Source organism: Colius striatus, chromosome 13 (assembly GCF_028858725.1).
Source record: "Colius striatus isolate bColStr4 chromosome 13, bColStr4.1.hap1, whole genome shotgun sequence".
NCBI lineage: Eukaryota > Metazoa > Chordata > Aves > Coliiformes > Coliidae > Colius > Colius striatus.
In genome coordinates this window covers 22,822,846-22,842,985 of record NC_084771.1, presented here as the reverse complement: position 1 = coordinate 22,842,985, position 20,140 = coordinate 22,822,846, and the positions used below count along the sequence as shown (strand labels likewise).

Genomic DNA, 20,140 nt, shown 5'->3' with positions numbered 1-20,140 from the left:
AGGAAGGGTAGTAACAGAAGTGAGCTAAACTGGATCTCTGTATGAATCAGATTTGCAATGCCATGCCAGAGCTTACTGCTGTCTGAAAGCTGTGACTTTTCACACAGCTGCAGAGAAGAGACGATATAGAAGCGACCCCACTGTGAGAAGGGTTCCTTGAGTCTCCTTGAATCTCGGTTCTACCGTTTCTGCTGACTCAACCTCTCCCAGTTTTGCCAGGGAAAATGTGTTTTGGAAGTTGAAAGGGGGCCCAGGTGATCACTTCAGAAATTACTTGTGTCAGGGGATGTACCCCTGCAGCTCTGAGGCTCAGGCTCCTGATGGCACTGTAAAGCAGCAGGGTGAGCAGATGCTCCTCTCCCTGAGGAAACTCTGCTTTGGAGACAGGACAAAGTGTGACAAAAGGATGAACTGTCTTGCCTAAGGCATGTAGGGCTGCAGGGGCAGAGTCAAAAGTAGAGTTAGTCTTTCAAGTCCCAGGTGAGTGTTCCAGCCTCTGCACCCTGCTGCATCTCTGTTCAGCTACGGGAAAGTTAGTTCTGGATGATTAAACCATCAGTGCTGTTACCACCGTAGTCCCTTGTGTACACCACTGTTGGAGCAGATTGCCAAATCTTTGTTATTTCATCAGCAAAGTGGCTTTCACTCCCCATACTCGGTTTCCCCCAATACCCAGGAGCACTGCTTCAGAGGTTTAACTTTGAAGAGATTTTTTTTGTTTGGGTTTTTTTTTGTTTTTTTTTAAAGAAAACAAAAAAAAGTTAAACTTTTGTTGTATTAAAATGGGCTGGAGCAGCTAATACAATTTCTTGCAGTAAATAGCTATAAAAACATCAAAGGTTTTGCTAACTGTTAGCTGTATATTTTGTAATGCCTATTGTATTTCCATTTTGTTAGTTCTATTTAAAGAGCAGTATTATCATGCCCCATTTCCTGTTAGATAGTTCTATTTGTCTGCTCTACAGGAGGCAGGACATTTTAGGTCCAAAAGAAATTATCTCTCAGTAAATTACTCCTAACTCCATTACGGAATACTAAGCACTCTCCCCTCACTGAGTGAGCAGCTTGAAGAGATAACATTGCAATTTCTTTATTTGTTTTGCCCCATGTATACAGGTGACACACGAACTCATCTGAGCAGAGATGCTGATAACTGACAGGTACATTAGATCAGTCACATATAGCAAAGTTTACTTTGATTATGTAGTAAGTGTCAAGATGTACAGTAGCTGATGTCAGTTTGATCTCTCTTATAGCATATAATGGCTTGTCTTTTTCACGGTTGAATGGACACTAATTTTTGTCTAATAAGTAAGCTATCAGTTGAGTGTTTTAGAGAGTAGCCAGAGTTTTTTCTCCTACTGAAAGGGAAACCATTCGTGAAATTATTTTAAAATCTGTTTGGATTGCTTGTTGGATTCATTTTTCTCCCTCTGAAGTCTCCTGTTTACTCAAAGGGACTAAAGGTACGGTATTTTCGAAGGACCTGCTGTGAACCTCTTGCATTGTGCATGAGACCTTTCCATATTGAAATAGTAGCAGAGAACAGAATATTTTCTGTCTGTTTTGATGTATAGCTGCCAAACCTCAAAGCCTGTATGTAACACCTTTTCAACTTCAAAGAGAGAGGAAACAACCTTCTGTTAATACGATCCCCATCTATACTTTTAGCACTAGTTATTAAAAAAGTAACTTATAAAAGCACATTTTACAAGGCATAGTGTAACTGATTAATAACAGATAGAACCCCAAATTAATGCTGACAAGCTCTGGAAGTGAAGGGTGACCTGAGTTGTCCAGTGTGTCTTAGTCTTCTGGCACAAGAGCAGTTCCAGGGAAAACAGATATTTTTGGGGAGTATGTCAGTTAAAAGCTCCCAGCTTTCTGGCTACCACAAGTATGGCAGTAATTATATCTCTGACCCCTGTACTGTTCACAGTGCACGTCAGAGGGACCACAAAGACTCTGTTCAGTGTGGTTAGATCTTCTCTTGTGCTTCTCACTGCCGGAGTGAGCTGGTTTAGCTCTGATTAAAGTGATCCATAGCACTTATTCAGCAGGGTCCTGAGGCCTTTGATGCCTGGTGAGCGTGGAGATAGGTATTTCCTTGTTTTCTAGTTTTGTTTGCTCATTTTCCAGTCTAGAAATTTATCTTCCTTACTCCTCATTAATAGTGTATAGGAGCTTCCTATAAAAAGCACTGTTTCACTGGGGATGCCAGGAGGATTTACCAGTGAGTGGAGTCCACTTAGTCAAACGCAGGGTGTGAATAACTGCTTTTTGAGTCATAACAGTGGGGATTTTGAGGGTGGTTTTAAATTTGCTACAATAATGAATGCTTCCTTTCACTGCCAGGTATGATATCCTTAGATGTACATATATCTGTGCATATCTAGGACTGGGATTTGTACAGGTGTCTGAATGGCCTGCACTGTTTTTCATGTCTCTGATTAATCTGTTCTTCCACAAGCAAAACTGCTGACTGTTTCAGTGTTGAGGCTGTGAATAATTTCTCATATTTGATTGCAGCATTAACCTCCATTTTTTTTCCCCATGTTTTCAAGAGTAACATTCCTGAAAGGGCACCTTCATAACATAAAATTTTTGTAAGAGTTTTTAGGAATGGCCATGTCTGTACTGGAAACAATAAATGAGATTCTTTCCTGCTTTCTCTTGGACTTGGAATGAAAAACTGAGGTGCAGACTGAGTTCTTTTTAAGATTGAGAAAATTGTGTGTGTTCTAATAAAGCTTGGAGCTGCTCTTGTGTCTCAGCAGTCCTTAGCACTTGCTATCCACTCTGCACTATTTGTTTTACCTCTAGGGCTGGGCTCAGGGCAGTGAGATCACTACACTCACAAAGCAGAAACCCTGCTGTGGAGCTGAGAACTGAGTATGAATCTCTCCCATCTGTTCCTCAGCCCTCCAAATGTAGCTCCTCACTTCTTTGTACAGAGCTAAGCAAAGAAGGGGAATAGTTACAGTACCATTGCTAAAACATTACCTGAAAACTTTATCCCTGCAGTCAGCAAGTTCTCTACTAGTTCAGTTTGAGTGAACACTAACAGAGATGAGACTTAGATGTGCTGATAACTTACTGATGAGAGTGTTTCCAGGCTCTTCTCATACATTAACATTGCAGCCTGCTTCACTTTTCCTATATTCACTTTGGGATATGTAGAAAATAAGGCTATAATAATGCTGTCCTTTCTTGTCTTCTTTCACAAACATTAATCCCATGATTTTTTATCAGTACAAAATAACCCTGGAGATAGGGCAGTCTGTGGATCAGCTTCTATGAAACTAGAAAACTGAAATTATTTTGTTTAATTGCGTGTGAAAGTCAACTTTTGTCAAAATCTCTAGCTGTGACTGGGTACTTACAAAATGCAATGTATTCTTTTCTTTAGCAGATCGCCTAAACACATTTTACTAGCAACCCTTTTGAACCAGATGAAACTGTAATTCAAGCTGTCTTGTCTGCTTCTGCTTTAGTTCACAATAATATCACTATGCTGCTCATGCCAAAGACTTAGTTTTTATCTGTAATAGCCACATCAGGCATTTTGGCCAAGTTTTTCTGCAGGTCATTATTGATAAGGTAGGTTTTCTGCAATAAGAGCACAACAAACAACAATCCCCCATTCAGTATAGATTTTTAATGTAAAAGTTTTGTTACTCCATCAGTGTGGCTTTGCATCCAGCCTTCCCAGTGACTTCCCACCAGCCATCACACTGCACTTCTCCAGATGGAATGTAGGAAATGTTGCTGCAGCCAGCAAAGGAAGTTAATTGAGAATATGTTCCTTCCATGAGCTGTGCCTTGGTGTACTGCTTGACTGAACATCTTCAGTCCTTGGAGGTTAACCTCATGGGTTTTAGTAAACTAAATGTTAGGGGCTGCGGAACAGCGTGGCCAAGGGCAAAAGAGAGGGCAAGCAGCTGAGAGAGCTGGCTTCTCCTGGGCTCTTCACTGCTGATGTGAGGTAATATGTTAACTGCTTTGTGCTGTGGCTTCTTCACCTGCAGCGAGGACAGCCCTGTCCTTGGGGCAGGACACAGTGGGAAGGATGGCTGGGACAGCATCCAGGCCCGCAGGTGGCATATAGGCAGTGAGGAGATGGGATCTGTATGGGCAGAAGGAACAGCTGTACCTGAAGTCAGGCTTTTCTCAAGCCATGGGGATTTTGTAGGTGCAAAGATGAGCTTGTGAGATAGCCCTTGTTGGGTGTGCTCATCACTGTGCTGGGGGCCTGTGCCTGGGCACTGGCAGCATGGCCACAGGGCCCCTCTGAGGGAGCCGAGGGGCCGCCCTGCACCAGACGTGGGCGGTTCTGACCTGTTCCAGCGGCCCCAGCGCAGGCCACAGCTGAGCCCTCAGCGAGGCGGCTCCGGGAGAGTGTATGGAGGGAAGGGCACAGCGCTGCCAGAGTGAGGGCTGAGGGACAGGGTGTGAGAAACAGCCCTGACACCAAGGGCCAGGCAGGAGGTGCTGCAGGCCCCATGCTGAGACTGCCCTCCAGCCATGGAGGGATCCTCAGACTGGTTTAACTGGCAGGAGCTGCAGCACTGAGGGTCCACGCTGGAGCAGGGGATAGGATAGCTTTGTGTAGATCAGTGCAGACTCTAACACAACTCACTAGCTTGACTTCTTTGTAATCCAGATGCAGAGCTGTGTGAATATAAGGACTATAGCAGTGCCCCGACACATTTGCTGGTAACTAGATTGCTCAGGATACACTATGTACAACCTCTCTCTCTTTCCTCTTTTTAGTTAGCTTTTGGCAGCCTAGGCTTTATCTAGTTGTATCTGTGGCATTTAATGGCAGAGCTGTTAAAAACCTCAATAATAGTAAAAAGATAAAAGAAAGTTCTGTCCTGGAGAAAAATCATCCGAAGTTTAAGGATGTTTCTCCTGTATCTTCCTTTTCCTTTGAATTCAGGCATCTTTTGCAGAGTGAACAAGCAAAGCAAAATTATGACCTGATTGGAAGCGAGAAGAATTTTTAGAGAGAACTCTTATTTACCTGGTTTAAAGACAGCAGTTCTCTGTTTCCATGTGGCAATGCATCTAGATTTATTGTTCAGAACAAGGGGAAAAAAAAAACCCCAGCATCCCACCCTATGGTTGGCAAATTTGCAGTGAGGACCCCATTGCAAGCTGGTGGTTTACATCTCATAACTTGAAATAAAGGAGTCACTCACACATTTATAATCAATACAATTACTTCTACTTTACATGAATTAAGTAATTTGTATGGCATTGCTGTTTGGGGCATTTGTATCCCTATTCAGAGCACTTCTTCAGTATTTCAGCCCCACTGGTGGTAAAGGCAGGTGCATGCCAGTTACCCACAAAACCAAGGCAAAGCTCTATGGGGAAACTCTTTTATGTCCATCTAGATTTGAATTTGTAGTCCCTTTCCAATTACTGTGCTAATTGTTTAAGAGATTGCTAGACTAAAAAAGTTTTTAATCACTAATCTGTTTTTGAAAGGAACTTATGGGCTCAAAACCTGAACTACATACTTCTTAAATTAATTTTCTTCATGAATACTTCTTTCTCAATACAGATTTGTGAGTCAGAACACCCTACTGTGCTTGTTTCTTTGTCTTTTCTTCAAACACCTGGCCTATTATTCTCCTTCCCCCCCCCAACAAAACCACTCTTTCTTTGTAGGCAAGGTTCTGATGATATTATGTCACTGAAAATACGGAAACTTACTCAATGTCCTGGTATCAGAACTGAACTTGGAGCAGGGAACAAACTGAACAAATTCGACAATTTAGGCAAATGTGAGTACTCCAACAGAAGTGTCTGTGAATGTTTCTTGGGGGTGATGAAGATATGCTGCAGAATCTTCCAACAGAATCCCTGAAAATGTTGTGACATGGAGCATGGCAATATCAAGAGGTTTCATTTGGAGACTGAGTTTATTTCACAGTGGGCTAACGGCTGTAGAAATTGAACAGGGGTGGGTGGTGTGTTCAAATCACAGAATTCTCCCCTTCATTTTCCCCTTGAAAACCAGACAAACCCAATGAAATAACTGGGGCTCCAGGCCTGCTTTGGTTGAAGCCTGTGCCAGGAAACTATTTTGGTGTCTCCCAGAGAAGAATTAGGCTGCAACTCTTTATTCAGAAGAGGTGCAGGGTCAAATACTGCAGTCTTAATCTGGATCAGTGGAGGCTTTGCCTAAATCAGGACTAACAAATTTAGTGTCTAAAGCAAGATAAAGTGTTGGGAAATAACTGCAACACTTAGTATGAGAAAGTCTCTGTAAAATGGCTGGTCTGTTCAGAATGGCTCTTTTCCCCTTTGCCCTGAGAAAAAAGTAGTAAAGGAAATGTGCCTGCTTGGTCTGTGGCAGGAGTGTTGGTCCCCGTGTAGCTATGAAACCAGGCTGAAGGTTTTCAACTAAATGCTCCCCAACATTTTTTAAAATGTAATTTTGATCCTGTGTCCATAAAAACTTGCCGTTAAGGCTCTTTATTTAAAATAGGCACCCTTGGTGTGGCATTTCATTATAAGGTACTTATTGTGTTTTGGTTACAGATGCACTCTGATTCCTGAGCTGATTTCAAGTGTTGTCCTGCATATTTATTTTCATAATATCATTAGCTGTCACAGCTGGCTTTTCAATTCACATCAAAGAATGGAAATGTCTTGGAAGGACTCATTACAGCAGAAAAACCAAAACCGGCTTTAAGAAAACCTGTCTGCATTTCAAACTAGAGCTAGATGAAACACCAGGAAGTTGTATTCCCTACCTGCACCCACTGGGAAATGCTAATGGCTGCAGACATTGTCTTCCACCCAAATGGCCCGGGAATGACAGCTCCTGTTTGATTGGTAATGTGACAAAACAGCCGCTGTACTTACCTTTGCAGTTACGTCGAGTATGAAACAGGACACAGTAGCCTGAAGCCAGAAAGCATAAATACACGCCAAAGTGGGGACTGTTCCTGCCTCAGCGTGACAATGTCAGGATAAGCAGAGGCCAGGGCTTGCAGTGACAGGGAAGCAGTACCAAGCAAGTGGGGCTCGAGTAGGAGAGAAGGAGGTCCTGGAGAAAGGGTGCCCTCTTCTAAGGAGAATTAGGAAAGAGCAACACCAATCTGGTGAGGGTTTAGGAGCCAGCCCTGCCCTCCGACCTTACAGTTCCCAGCATGACATTAAAGAGGCTGCGTGTGCAGGGTAGAGGTAGCAGCCTCTGGCTCTGGCATAAGGTACAGTGCAAAGAGTGAAGTTGCCTCTGTGTGTTAATTGCTATCCCTGAAATGATTTCTGTCCACAAAGCTATTGGAAGAACTTTGTTTGTAGGTGAAAGCTGATGTAACTGCTGAAGTGGAGAGAACTGGAACTTGTGAATTTGATCCCCAGCCCCCAGAGGGAGACCTCTGTGGCCAGGTCAAGTGATGATTTTGGTTATGTGGGGCCTACTATTGCATGCAATGTATTTAAACAGCCATCAGCAGTTATTTTTCACATGCTGCTTCCGGAGAATTTGTCTAGGGATATGACTTGGCAAAAATATCTAGGTTTTGTTTTATTGCAGAGTTTTCCTGAATAGCTCGTGGCAAATGCAGGACAGTTGTTGCTACTTTAAATGACACAGTGACAGGCTCCTTTCCTGCAGAACCTCCTTGCATTGCAAGACAGTCACTGATAGCACGGAAAGATGCCACAGCAGCTTGTACAGAATGGAGTGTGAGTTGGGTAATGACAGTTTTCAAGCCACTAACCTACTTAAAAGGTTAATTTGGAATAAACTCAGCACTTGAGAGGATACTGTGTCGTGCTGCCAATTGGCAGCCTGGGCCCTGAGAGAGGACTGGAGGATGCAAATAGCTGCTCTGGAAGAAACACACTCAGACTTTGTGTGAGAGGCCCTGGTTACATCACTTCCCAAGCTTCCTGTTGCTTGACCCACAGCACAGGCCTAGTGCAACTTGGGTAGAAAGCTTGCTTTCCTAACAGTAAAATCCCACCACCTTCTACCCACGCTGACTATGAGGCTGAGGAATACAGAAATACTTCAAGTCTTCTGGGAGGTTTATGACTCGAGCTGTCAAAGCTATTAGTATTTTGAGGAAATTGAAAACTGATGTCTGATCCAGCACCCTGCCTTCTCTCTCTTGTACCTAAGTATCAGCCCAGAGGGGTCTACAGAAGCAGCAGTTGGGTAGCTGGAGCTCTGCACTCAAATTGGTCTGGAAAACATCTATCTTAAGAGCAGTCCCAGAGGTACCTCGAGAAAGAAGTTATAGAATACACAAAACCTTTTCAGTGCAAATGTGTTTGAGCATAATCTTGAGGGAAACAGGCACTGTTGATGGAAAAGTTCAACATTCTCCCATCATCCCACAGAAGGGGAGCTTGCTTGGGCCACCACTACAGCTGCAGGAAAAGTGCAATCAGATGTTGGTCTTTTCTAATTGCTAAACAACAATTGGCACTTGTATAACTCTGCCATTTGCACAGTGTCATGTTCATTTAATCAGTCCTCACAACAGCCCTGTGAGGTAGGCAAGTAAGCTGCAAAAGGAGGATAGCACATACCCTCACTTTACACTAAAGCATCAGACCTATAGATGAGGGAGTTGTTCTCGGACCCAGTTCCTGGATGGGGAAACTCAGCAAAAACCTTAAAATAACCTGTCTGAGTCCAGCAAGGGAGTCCAGGACTGATGAAGTGTAGACTCCTGCTCAGTAAGGCCTCCATCTTCACTCATTCCGACACCAGTCCAAGGAAGAATGTAACACTTCACATATAGTTTTCACTTAAGTTCTGAATCTACTCAAAGCATGAAATGTCTGGAAATGTACAAATAATCTATTAACTTGCTGGTCTGGCAAGATGGGCAAGTAATCATGCTAAAGTATTCAGCAACTTCATGTCTACAGCTGTGAGCTACTTATATTCATATACATCTATAGAGAACTACACACAATGTCCTGCATGCTGATAACCTACTTTCACAGGCTACAGTTTTCATATACAAAGGTTAAACTTGTTTTCATTCAACCATTGCCACCCTGAACATAAAGCAAACATTCATTTATTTTAGTTTCAGACAAGGTACTCTTATATCTACACCTAGTTCTGAATCAAAACTGAAAATAGTCCCCGTCTCCTTCCTGCTACGTCTGCCTGAAATGCGAACTTCCACTGGCATCTGCACTTCAACATGAAGCATGGTCTCAAAGTTAATCACTGTGTACTGATCCTTACGTCTCAAGTACTGCCTGTAAGGATTCCTCCTGAGAAGTGAGTTAAGAATTGCTTAGAAAACTCAAGATATGCCTACAAAGAACTTCGAGCCTTTGGACTAGCCTCTGGTGAGTTTGGGGATTGCAAAGCTTCAGATCCACGTTTGCCTAAATGACAAAGTTGAGAGAGTTCTTGCTTCTATTTCTGGAGTGTCAGAAATGATACAAGCTAATTTACTACCTGATTTCATGTTGTAATGAAGGAAAGTGATTTTCAGCAGGGTTATTTCCTTTCAGTCCGTGACTGAGGGTGGAGGAACTACAGCTCTGTGTGTGTGTGTTTTCTTTCTTATTTTAAATGTGTCTCTCTAACGGGAGCTACTTATTGGAGAAAGCATTCACTTTCCCCTCTGTGGCTGCAGTCTGGGGCAGAGCTCCTAACAAAGTTCTTTGTTAGTGTTTGTAAGACTGGAGATGAGGTTTAATTGAGGGATTTGTGCTGAATGTTCTTTCGCTTTGAGCCTTAGTGCTGCAATGCTTGACGTTTTCCTTTCAACTGCTGCTGGATCAGTGAAGGCAGTAAGAGCAGGGTCTGACGGGGGTCCAGGAGCTTTCATTAGTACTGAAGCTGTTGTCATGAGAGGATTTAAAGCATTGAGAAACCTGTATTTGAAAGAAGTCAATATTATCCAAATTAAGAATTGGTTTGGAGAACAAGTACTTACTGAGCTGCAGCTTCCCCCACCCGAAGTACTAGAAAAAGAATATGTCAATGTTTCCCATTTCTTCCAAATGTACATTTTGTTTTCCAGAATGTATTTTAGCTTTACTTTGCAGTATAATATCTTGCCCTTAAAAAAAACAAACCAAAACCCCCACCCGAAACAAAAAGCCAACCGTTTTTAACTGAAATAAATGAGAGATGAGCAGACATGGCATGCAGATACATCCAACAGTGACCCATTTGCTTAACTCCTAATGCTAAATCCTTTCTAAACAAACCTTGGATGCTGTAGATCAGGCTGTTCTCTGAAAGCAATAAACCTCCTCATAAAAACACCAATTTACGTGGTTGTTTATGCAGCCAATTTGTTCAGACAAGTTTATTCCATGTGAAAAGCAGCATCTGTCTGGCTGTTAAGGTGGAACTGTGGTACAGGTTACAATTTCAGCAAGGAGTGTTATCTTATAGATATATATAGCTACATACCTAGTATGTGCCTACACACACATGCTCTTTTCCTTCTTTATGGGGTGCACTAGAGCAGCAGCAGCATTTTGCTGATAAATTTCCAGTTGCTGGGCAAGAAAGCCCAGACAGTGAGTTCAGCTGAACTGAATTGCTGGAGGTCCAGGTGTCTGACTATGGGGAAAGAAAAGGCTACCTGGGGGCTTGTTCTGTGTCTTGAGAGCACGTCACCCACTAAGGGAAAAGGACTGGCATTTAGTAGGACATGTAACAATTGGGAAGATCTCTCTCACTCTCTAAAGATACAGAGCCAGGCTCCTGGCAGCCTGAGAATAAATGTCTTAATGCTTTTGTTCTGTCAAATCACTTACAAGCCATGTCTGCAGTCACGTCTGTAGGGTGTGTGATTACACAGAGAGAAGGATGGAGCTGCAGCCAGCTAGATTACAGCAGTCTATGTGAAGACTAGAGTTCAATGAGACCAGCATTTCAGTAAATATAACTTGTTCTCCCAAGAGCAATTACATGTTAAGTTTTTACTAGCATGACTTCCAACTAAATCCTGCCATTCTTAATCAAGTGATCCTACAGAGGAACAAACCCCATTTTAGCAAGGTTATCTCTGGGAGCACATTTCTTGAGAACATGTGAGTACTGAACTAATCAAAATGCATTTCGTAACAATGTTGAGATTTAGGAAAAGAAAATGAATTCTATACCTTCCAAAATGTGGATTTAAAATAGGATTTCTGAAGAGAGAAGTCCAGGTAAGGCTGCTGAGGCCAAATGGCCCTAAGGCTGAAGGACTAAAGGCTGGAGACATGGATGGCACAGCCAGTGTTGAAAGAGGCATTGACCTCCACGTGTGATCTAGGAGGGGAGAAGGACTCAGTGGAGCATCCAAAAATAGACCAAGTGGGTGCGTTAAGGAGATTCCTGGAACAGTCCCCAGAATGTCATTTTTTTCACGTTTCCTCCACTTGGCCCTTCTGTTTTGGAACCAGACCTTCAATAAGAAATTATACAGGCATTAGCTGAACTTACTCTGCAGTTTGTCTTACCAGCTACTACTGCATGCAGTGATACAGGTGGCAAAATATTTACTGTCAAACCCCAAACCACTTCTTGAATATTAAAGATCCATTCATAAATGCCTCAGTGGGTTTATTAGGAAATGAATCAGTTATAAATATTGTAAATTTGATACTTTCTAGTCCTGAGTAGTCCCATATGTTTTAAAGCCATTGTAATATCTAAACCTATCACCTGAGAACTCATGATCAACTATTAAAAATGAACATTCTTCCTTTCATAAGCTATGCATTTAAAATTAATTTTCAAAGCCATTCAAGAGGTTGCTATTTCTGTACAGATACCTCAGGAAGCAACTTCATCATGACTGTAAGAATAACTAGTCCAAATAGATGATGCCTGCTTTTTATCTTGATAGCTGGCCCAAACATTTTTTTACAGAGGATTCATAAGTAAAATGAGCACCTTTTGTTATCTACCGTGAATGCAAACAGCATATAGTTACAGGAAAGTGCTTAACTGAATTGCAGCAAAACCCAATAACCAACCAGAAAATCTAGTAAAAAGTATCAGAAGAGAGTATCGTGCTGTTCCTAAAGGGGCTTTAGCTAGTGTTGGGTTTGTGTAGCAAGCTGTTGAGTATATTGCCTCTTTGAGCCTGACTAGTCGTTATTTTAGCCCATTAAACATCTTTAAAGACTTTAGTCAGTTGAATCTACAGACCAGAAAACTGACTCTTCACAACTGATATTCTTTAGGATTCACTGAGCAGAACCTTTCAGACCCAGGATAGTCGCAAGATGGTGAAGAGCATCAGCTCTAAAACAATGGAGACAGGATCTAAACCGAGGATATTTAAAAACGGATACTGCTGAGGTGGAACACACATCGTCCAGCCATACTCAACTGCTCAGGTCTTCCAGCCCCCTCTGCACTGGAGGCCATTGGAGGTGGGTTCTGAACTGGATCTGGATTTAACAGAAAGGCATCAGCTGTGGCCCATAATCTCATTCAGCAGTCTGGTCTGGAACTGCTGTTGAAATTCAGTCAGCTGCTTGCAAGTGCGTTCTGAATGCACTAAATAGGATTCAGTATTTAGTAGAGAGTAGCAACACGAGGAACCAGAGTCATTGGAAAGACCAACTCCAGTACAGAATTATGAGTTTCTGAATTTTCCTTCTAATTTAGGACAAAGGTAAACTTCAAATATGAAGATTTTGTGTCACACAATGTTGACAACTTCTTAGGAAGAATCCAGCAAAGCCACCAAGCCAAACTAAAAGGGTAAGAATAAACTGCAAAAATTCAAATCTCAAAAAGAATTCAGCATATGCTGAAAACCGTTATTCCTTTAGTGTTTCTGAAATGATAAAATGCTATCGAAATCTGTACTATGACAACATCTTTGGAGGTTTTACAGATGCTGCTTTTTGCATCTGCAGTTCTATTTCAGTCAGGAAATGTTTTCGAGTAGTTTTCAATTTCTGTTGTGTAGCATCAGGTTTTAGGGGTTCCCAGCTTCTCTGCTTTCTTTAGTCTCAGACATGCAATATAACCATTTCCAGGAATGACTTACCTTCAGGTGCTTCAATAACTGTGTGTGTGTAAGGAAGGCCCCTCTGCACCCAAACCAGGAGGCTGTAGCATGTCACAGCCGTGCCTTCCCGAGTTTGATGCTGTTCCTAAGTATGTCAGTAACAATTTCCTCTTTCAAAGCACTCTCTGTGGGGTTCACAGCTGAAGAAATACTACTCTAGTCCTTTGATTGCATACTTTATCTGTACCCAGGGAAGTTGCTGCCTTCCCAGAGGAAGTACCCCATACCCCTCAAGTTTTGTACCTAACACAGAATTCTCTCACTGTACAGGCAGCCAGCAGCAGGAGGTGGCCTTGGGAGAAAAACTAGAACATCAAAAAGGTTGGTACTTCATTCTTGTGTGCTCTGATGCATTCTTTGCTCATTTTCACAGGCTTTAAATGATCAGCTGGCTTGCAGAGGAATATTTGAATTGGTGAAACACCAGATGGCTATGCCTGCACAACACTGAGGACTAAATAGTTGGTCTGGATCAGTTTAAGACAGGGGTCTGGTAAGAAAAATTAACTCAGTTATTGGGATCAGATGATGTTAAATCACTGTTAACTAGTAATCCCAAATATTTGTAAGTGGAGCTCTGCTGAGATCTCACAGGACAAAACTATCAACTCAAAGGTGTTAAGTTTTCTATGAAAATGAAATCGAGCTAAGACATTTCCCTGCCTTTTTACACTGCAGGTATAAAGACAAAGCCTTTCCTTCAAAGGATAAAGGAAATGCTGCAAATGTATTCATTTCCTTACTAAATCTTAGCATTGTTCTTCAACCTGTTGTTCATAAAGAAGCCTAACACAAAATGAGATGCCTGCTCTTCTGCTCTGTAAAGCAAATACATTTGATAGCTCAGACATTGACTTTGACTGCAAAATAACTTTTTAAATGTTACAGGTGGTTTTTGGTTTTCCACCAAATTGATTCAGTCATGTCTTGGATTTTCTCTTTATCAAACTGGAAGGAAATACCAGCATAGGCTTAGAAAACAGGTGGCTTTCAGTTCCTTACTGGTGCGAACTCCTCAATACAAGTGATAAAAAGAGCAAAAGTAGGTCTCATGCCTTGCACTGCCATGACAAACAGCCTTCACAGTTTAGTGCATACATTAGAGTCATCAACATTCAGATTAGTCATCTCGAATCTTTTGTTCAGCAGTTTTCCTTTGCTTCCAATAAAAGGCTTAACTTGTCTTTACTCTATTTTCAGATACATTTGATGTGCCAAACTAAACATAACAGAAGCTGCTATAGCAGTCTCAAGATCTTTATGGTATGACTGTAATATCAGTGATATTTTAGATACATCTAAATACTTTGGAAAAAAATCATTACTTTATATTCAAAGATGAGTTTTAAGCCACCAAGTTTGAATTGTATGCTAAATATTACCCAGACTATTTTTGTAATTACTAGCATCACACAGATCTGATGAAAGAGATTTAGGTGTTTTGAAGGTAATCTTGTAAAATTCAAGAGTTTTCCTGCTGTAATTTTGTTTATAAATGTATCCTACTGATGTAATAGCTAATGATAAAAAGACATATAGATACAACTACCTGCCTTGTGCTTCTGCTGTTGCTGAATACAGGGTCGTAATCAGAGAATATAACATCAGTTGTATTTGTAGGCTTATGTTTTAACACTGATGCAGTTTATGGTACTGAAACACCCCAGTAATTGTTGAATCATATTACGAAAGAAAAAATAATTCCTTTAAGTTATTTTCCTCCTGAATTATGAGAAGTGCAATGGCAACAACAGATGCAAATGCTATTTAAGAGCATCTCAACATGCCTTCAGATTATGAAGAGGTTTAGCAGACTCTCAGACTATTCCTTTCCTAAGGTAAAGAAGAATACAAAGATTCTTGCTGCTATATCTGTTCTTCTATACAAGCAAATAATGGGGGTTGAGTGAAGGAGATCTCTTTGAAGCGATGCTGAAATATGTTCCTGGGCAATTTTTTTTCCTTAATTCATTTTCATGTAATACTCAAAATGCAAGAGTGAGGGACAACATAGTGGCTGGGACCCATTTCAGCTGGTTGACAGAAGCTTCTCCCCAGAGAGGACAACATCAATTTGAAAACACATTGAGGCAAAGAAATGGTCTGTTAGCATTTGGCAGGATCAGTTTCCTGGGTTTACACTTGAGGAAATTTAAAAGTTATCTCCTTTCATGTCAGCTGGTTTAGTCAGGTACCATGGGAGAGGTATGGAAGTCTTAGTTCACATAGCACATGATACAGAGCAACTATGAGTATAGACATATGAGGCAGGGATTTGGAAATTCAGATAGCTTGTTAAGTCCAGTACATCACCATCTATACAGTAGCTGTTCCTATACATCCTCTTCCCTCTGGGGTAAGTCGTCCCCTGTCTAATGCAGGGTAAGAGCACCCACACAAGCAGAGGCATTGTGCCTGGGAAGTTCACCCTAAGCAACTTGTGTTGACTGCGTGGTCATGCCCAGGAGACTTGTGTTAAGATGCGACAAGGAGTTAAGCAGGTTCAAGGAACAGCTCTTTGCTCTTCCTTCCATCCACAGGGGATACAAGAGCTCTGCTATTTTGCTCATTAGTTCCCTTTTGACTCCATCAAGCCTAATTCTTTTCAAGCCTAAGTCATTAGGACAAGAGTTTTTGCCATCTACCATTGCACTGTTCCTTCACAGCTCAAATGGACTAGGAAGCCAGGACTCCACGCAGTGAACGTGACAGTGACAGGTAAATTAACAGGTTGTCACCCATGTCCTTTCCACTGGTAGATACCACATGTAGTTTCGAGATATTAGGGTATTTCCGTGAGAAGTTCTACTGATTGTTGGTGATAGGGAGAAAAGAGGGCACATAATTTCCTCCAAGTACACAAAAGAGAGATGAGTCAGTTACGAAGCACCACTGATACTTCTAAGGCCCTTTCTGAAGATGGTGAATATTAAAACAAAAAGCTGAAAGTCTTACAGCTTTACAGACGTTTAGCTAGTGAGAACCATCGCAGGTGCAGTGACTGAAGCAGTGACAACATACACAAAAAGGATCTGGCGTACACAGGAATGAAGCTGCAGCGGCTCCCGCTCTGTCACACGTATGCACGTACCCAGAGCTGTGCTGGAACTGGCAGCATCTACTACACAGCACACGCCAAATTTAGTACAGTTGTCATTTTGAACTTAAAAATACTTTGAAAGCCTTCACCCCTTTTGAAATAACTTTTTGTTTAAAAAAGGCTAATGTTTCTGTATAAAAAGGATTTCTAGCTTATGCAAGAGATGAATCTAAAGAAACTTCTTCTTAAGAGGTGTGGTTAAGGGTGAATACTAAGAGTCAGGAAAAGCTACGAGAGTCCTTTGTAGTTTAAGCAAGCTGCAGGCTACAAGGTGATTAGTATCTGCCTCTGTGCGCTGAAGTTCTCCAGGCATTGCAGTTATTACAGCCCAGCTAGGCCATAAAATTCTCCCAGACGGTGCCTGACTGTCACATGAATGTCAAATAAACCTTTTATTTGTTTTAAACAGTCACTTAGAAGTGTGACTGTTTTATTGAGCCAAGTTAGAGCAAGAAAAGGGTGTAAGCTTCTCTGAAGCCCAGGTAAATAACTTAGGATGCCCCACTGAACCCTTCCTTTGCTGTAAACCAACTGAAGTTTTTTAATATACTGTTTCTGAAATTCCAAAACTCAGTACCTGCCCCTAGACCCACGAGGACGGCTGCAAATGTGAGCCCAAACGTGCCGTCTGGGAAAGCTTCTAAGATGCCGTTTGTTTTCCCGTCGCTGACGTAACCTGTCCATTTGTCCGTCCCTTACAACTCACTGAAGGACGGCACCGCCAGCCCCCACCTCCAGCGTTGCCCCATCACCGTTAAGTCCTCGCCCGGCTGAGGAACGGGGGCTCAACGCGTTATTTTCATCAGCCGCTCCCAGCCCTCGGGGGGCGGTTTCGAGGGTCGGGTCCCGGGGAGCCCGCGGCCGCGACGGAAAGGTCCCGCAGCAGCTGGGGGTCCGTAAGCAGAGGGTCCCTCGGCAGCGACGGCCGCGGCAGCCCCGCGCCGCGCCCCGGCACTCACCTGCACGCGGGCCTCCGTCAGGTCCAGGCGCAGGGCCAGCTCCTCTCTGCGGGGGCAGCACACCGTTAGCCGCCGCGCTGCCGGAGCGGCGCCCGCGGGCCCGGCCCGGCCCGCCGCCCGCCCGCCCCCTCGCTCCGGCCGGCGGCCGCTACCTGGTGAACACGTCGGGGTAGTGGGACTTGCGGAAGGCGCGCTCCAGCTCCTCCAGCTGGAAGGTGCTGAAGGTGGTGCGATACCGCCGCTGCTTCCTCTTGGCCGTGGCCGGAGCCGCGGCCGGGGCCTCGCCGCCCGCCGCCGCCGCGGGCCCTCCGCGCCCCGCTGCCGGCTCTTCCGTGGGGGCGCGCGCTCGGCCGGGCCGCGGCGCCGCGCGCTCGTCGCCTGAGGGGGAGAGAAGCGGGAGTTAGCGGGGGCAGCGCGGAGCGACCCGCCGCCGGCCCCGCCGCCCCTCACCGTGCCGCCCCGCCGCGGGGCCCCGGGCCAGGATGCTGTCGATGAAGTAGGAGGTGAGGAGGTGCAGAGCCGGCGGGGTGGCGGGGGTCGAGCTCTGCATAGCGGCGGGCTGGCGGCGGGCAGGGCCGCCGCGCCGCGTCGGGTTTTATGGGCGCAGGCAGCGCCCGGCTCCGCGCCCCGGCATTAGCATTTCATTAGCGCGCTGGCGTCAAGGCCGGGGGTGGGACGCGCCGGGCCCTCCTCGCCGCGCAGGGGCCGCGGCCGCCTCCCCCCGCGGCGGGCAGGCAGCGAGCCGCCCGGGAGGGGTTGCCCCACCGTGAGGCCGCCGCAGGGCCGGGCCATCCTACGGCCAGCTCCTACGCTTGGTCAAGACCGCCCGCCGCTGGCTCACCCCGCAGGGACCGACCGACGCGCGAGAACTTTTGTCAAGCCTCCTCCGAGGGCGCGGGTGTGGAACAGCCGGTGCCCGCCGGGGCGCGGGAGAGCTTCGGGCGGCTCGTCGGGAGCTGCCGGTGTCGGGTTGAGCGCCGCGCTGCTCCCGGGAAGGAGGGAGCGGGGCGGGACAGCACCTGCCCTCGCGGCGGGAGTGCTAGGGGAAGGCTCGCTCGCTTCCACACAAGGGCTACAAGAGTTTGGCTTTCTGTTGGTTTTGCTGAACTTACACTTGTTGAATTCAGCGTTTTAAGACTGATCTTGCAAAGCACCATGTGACGACAAGTGCAGGGAAAATGCACGAAACCATGCAAGACTGAACCTTTTTTCCTGGAGCTCTAATTCCACGCCTGCTAGAATTCTGTTGGTGCTGTTACAGCAATGATTCCTCACCAGGAGGTCTAAAAACTAGTTCCTACACAGTCATCCAGTCATTCTGGGATCTTGTTGTGGTGTACTGCTACAGCCTGACATAAATTAGATGGCAAAATGACTTGAAATCTAGATTTTCAAGAATGAAGATGAAATACGAGTTTCTGGAGTCTTACACAGAATGCAGCATTTGAAAAGGGCTTTAAACCCCGCCCCCCCAATTAAAAAAACTGTTTGAAAGCTGAGGCCAGACAAATTTAGATTAGAAATGAGACATAGATTTAAAATCTGTGTGTTTATAACTAACCTTCGAAACAACATGAAGTTCTGGGCTCTCTGTCTTTGCATCAAGCCTGGCTGGTTTAGGTTTTAGCTGAAGACATAAAGGCTGTCAGTGCAGAGATGCTTCCCGAGTCCATGACCTGTCTCACACCAGATGCTTGGCTCAAGAGTCTTTCTGTTCCTTCTGGTGTTGGAGTCCCCAAACAAATGATTTTTTTTCTTTTGACCTCCTCTCTTCATACCTTACTGGTGCTGTGTGAGCATTTTGGTGCTTCTGTCTTTGGTTACTGACAGACCTTCTTCTTGCTGTCTCACTGCTCTTCCACAAGGCACTTAATACCGAGTCAGCCCTCAGCTTTATTCCTTTCGCTACAACAATTGTTTGGCCTGAAGCAATACCTCTATGAACCTGTTCCTGCAGCACCTTCCAAGAGAAGCTTTGGGAAAGCACTTACTGGTGCCAGCTCTTGGAAGAGTAGGCTGCCTTTATGAGAGATGACTATATTTAAGGGTAACATTTACAGAAAGTGGTTTTTTACATAGTTTTCTTGACCTTTCCCAGTAGTTTTGTCCTGTTCACATTCTGACCCTGCAGAGCTCAGACTGCCTGTTCTCTCTTTGGTTTTGTAAGGCCCTACTTCTGTTTGCAGAGGCAGGTTATCAAAGGTGAAGTAAGGTTAAAGAGCCCTACAGTAGTACTAAGTCCTGAGGGGAGCACAGGAAGGCAGAGAGGTCATGTAACTGAACTCTTGCATCCCCAAAGATGGCTGTAGTTTTCAGCAGGTGCTGTTTTAGAGGAGTGGGATTTGGAAGTCATCTTCCATTTTCATGATGTGTGTGGAAAACACAAGGTCCATCTGTAGTGTTCTGGAGAGGCAGGGGGCTGAGTATGTGCACCTCTTCAGCTCAGAATGGAGAGAGAAAACCTTTAGTCTTCTCCATCTGCCACGATGTTACCTCACAGACTGGAAGAAAACAGCATACTCTGGTGTGGATAAAGGCCTCTTGCTGCAGAGATGCCCTGGGTGGTGTGGGCTGAGGGAACCCAACACTGTTTGACACAAAGAACTTACATTAAATATATGAGGGGTTTTCAATATAGATTAAATAGAATTAAATCCTTAATTTCTCCATGTTCACATGCAGTCAGGTCTGTATTTCCTATGGTTTTAAGTGACTGTACCATAATTTTGCTTCTGCTAACAAGTAACCAGGATATGTGTGCTGTAAGAGGTGTATTTCCTTTGCCTTTGGGAGTGACTATAAGACTCCCTGGTCCACAGATTGGCTGAAAAATCCTGTCTGAATCACATCCCTGGTGCTTTTGCTGGTGCAAAAGTTTCTGAATTTGGATCCCAGGACATTTCTTCAGTTGCTGTGTTTGCTTCTGTGCTGTTTATTGCTAAACCATTCTGAATCACAGCTGAAGGTAGGTGTACTTCGTGCTTCAAAGGTGTTAGTTTTTACAGTAGGAAATGAACATTTGGGAATTATAAAAAATTGAAGTAGATGAA

General features: G+C 44.2%; 1 protein-coding gene across 1 annotated transcript; it reads right to left on the bottom strand.

The window, feature by feature from the left end:
• Window positions 1-7,170: 7,170 nt before the first annotated feature.
• Window positions 7,171-17,640, bottom strand: LOC133626560 (homeobox protein ARX-like). The gene is made up of 5 exons (XM_062006407.1): window positions 17,541-17,640; window positions 17,243-17,468; window positions 17,091-17,136; window positions 11,122-11,408; window positions 7,171-9,876 (listed from the first exon to the last, which is right to left on the bottom strand). The coding sequence occupies exons 1-5, from the start codon at window positions 17,638-17,640 to the stop codon at window positions 9,651-9,653; spliced, it is 885 nt and encodes a 294-aa protein (XP_061862391.1). The 3' UTR covers window positions 7,171-9,650.
• Window positions 17,641-20,140: the final 2,500 nt, after the last annotated feature.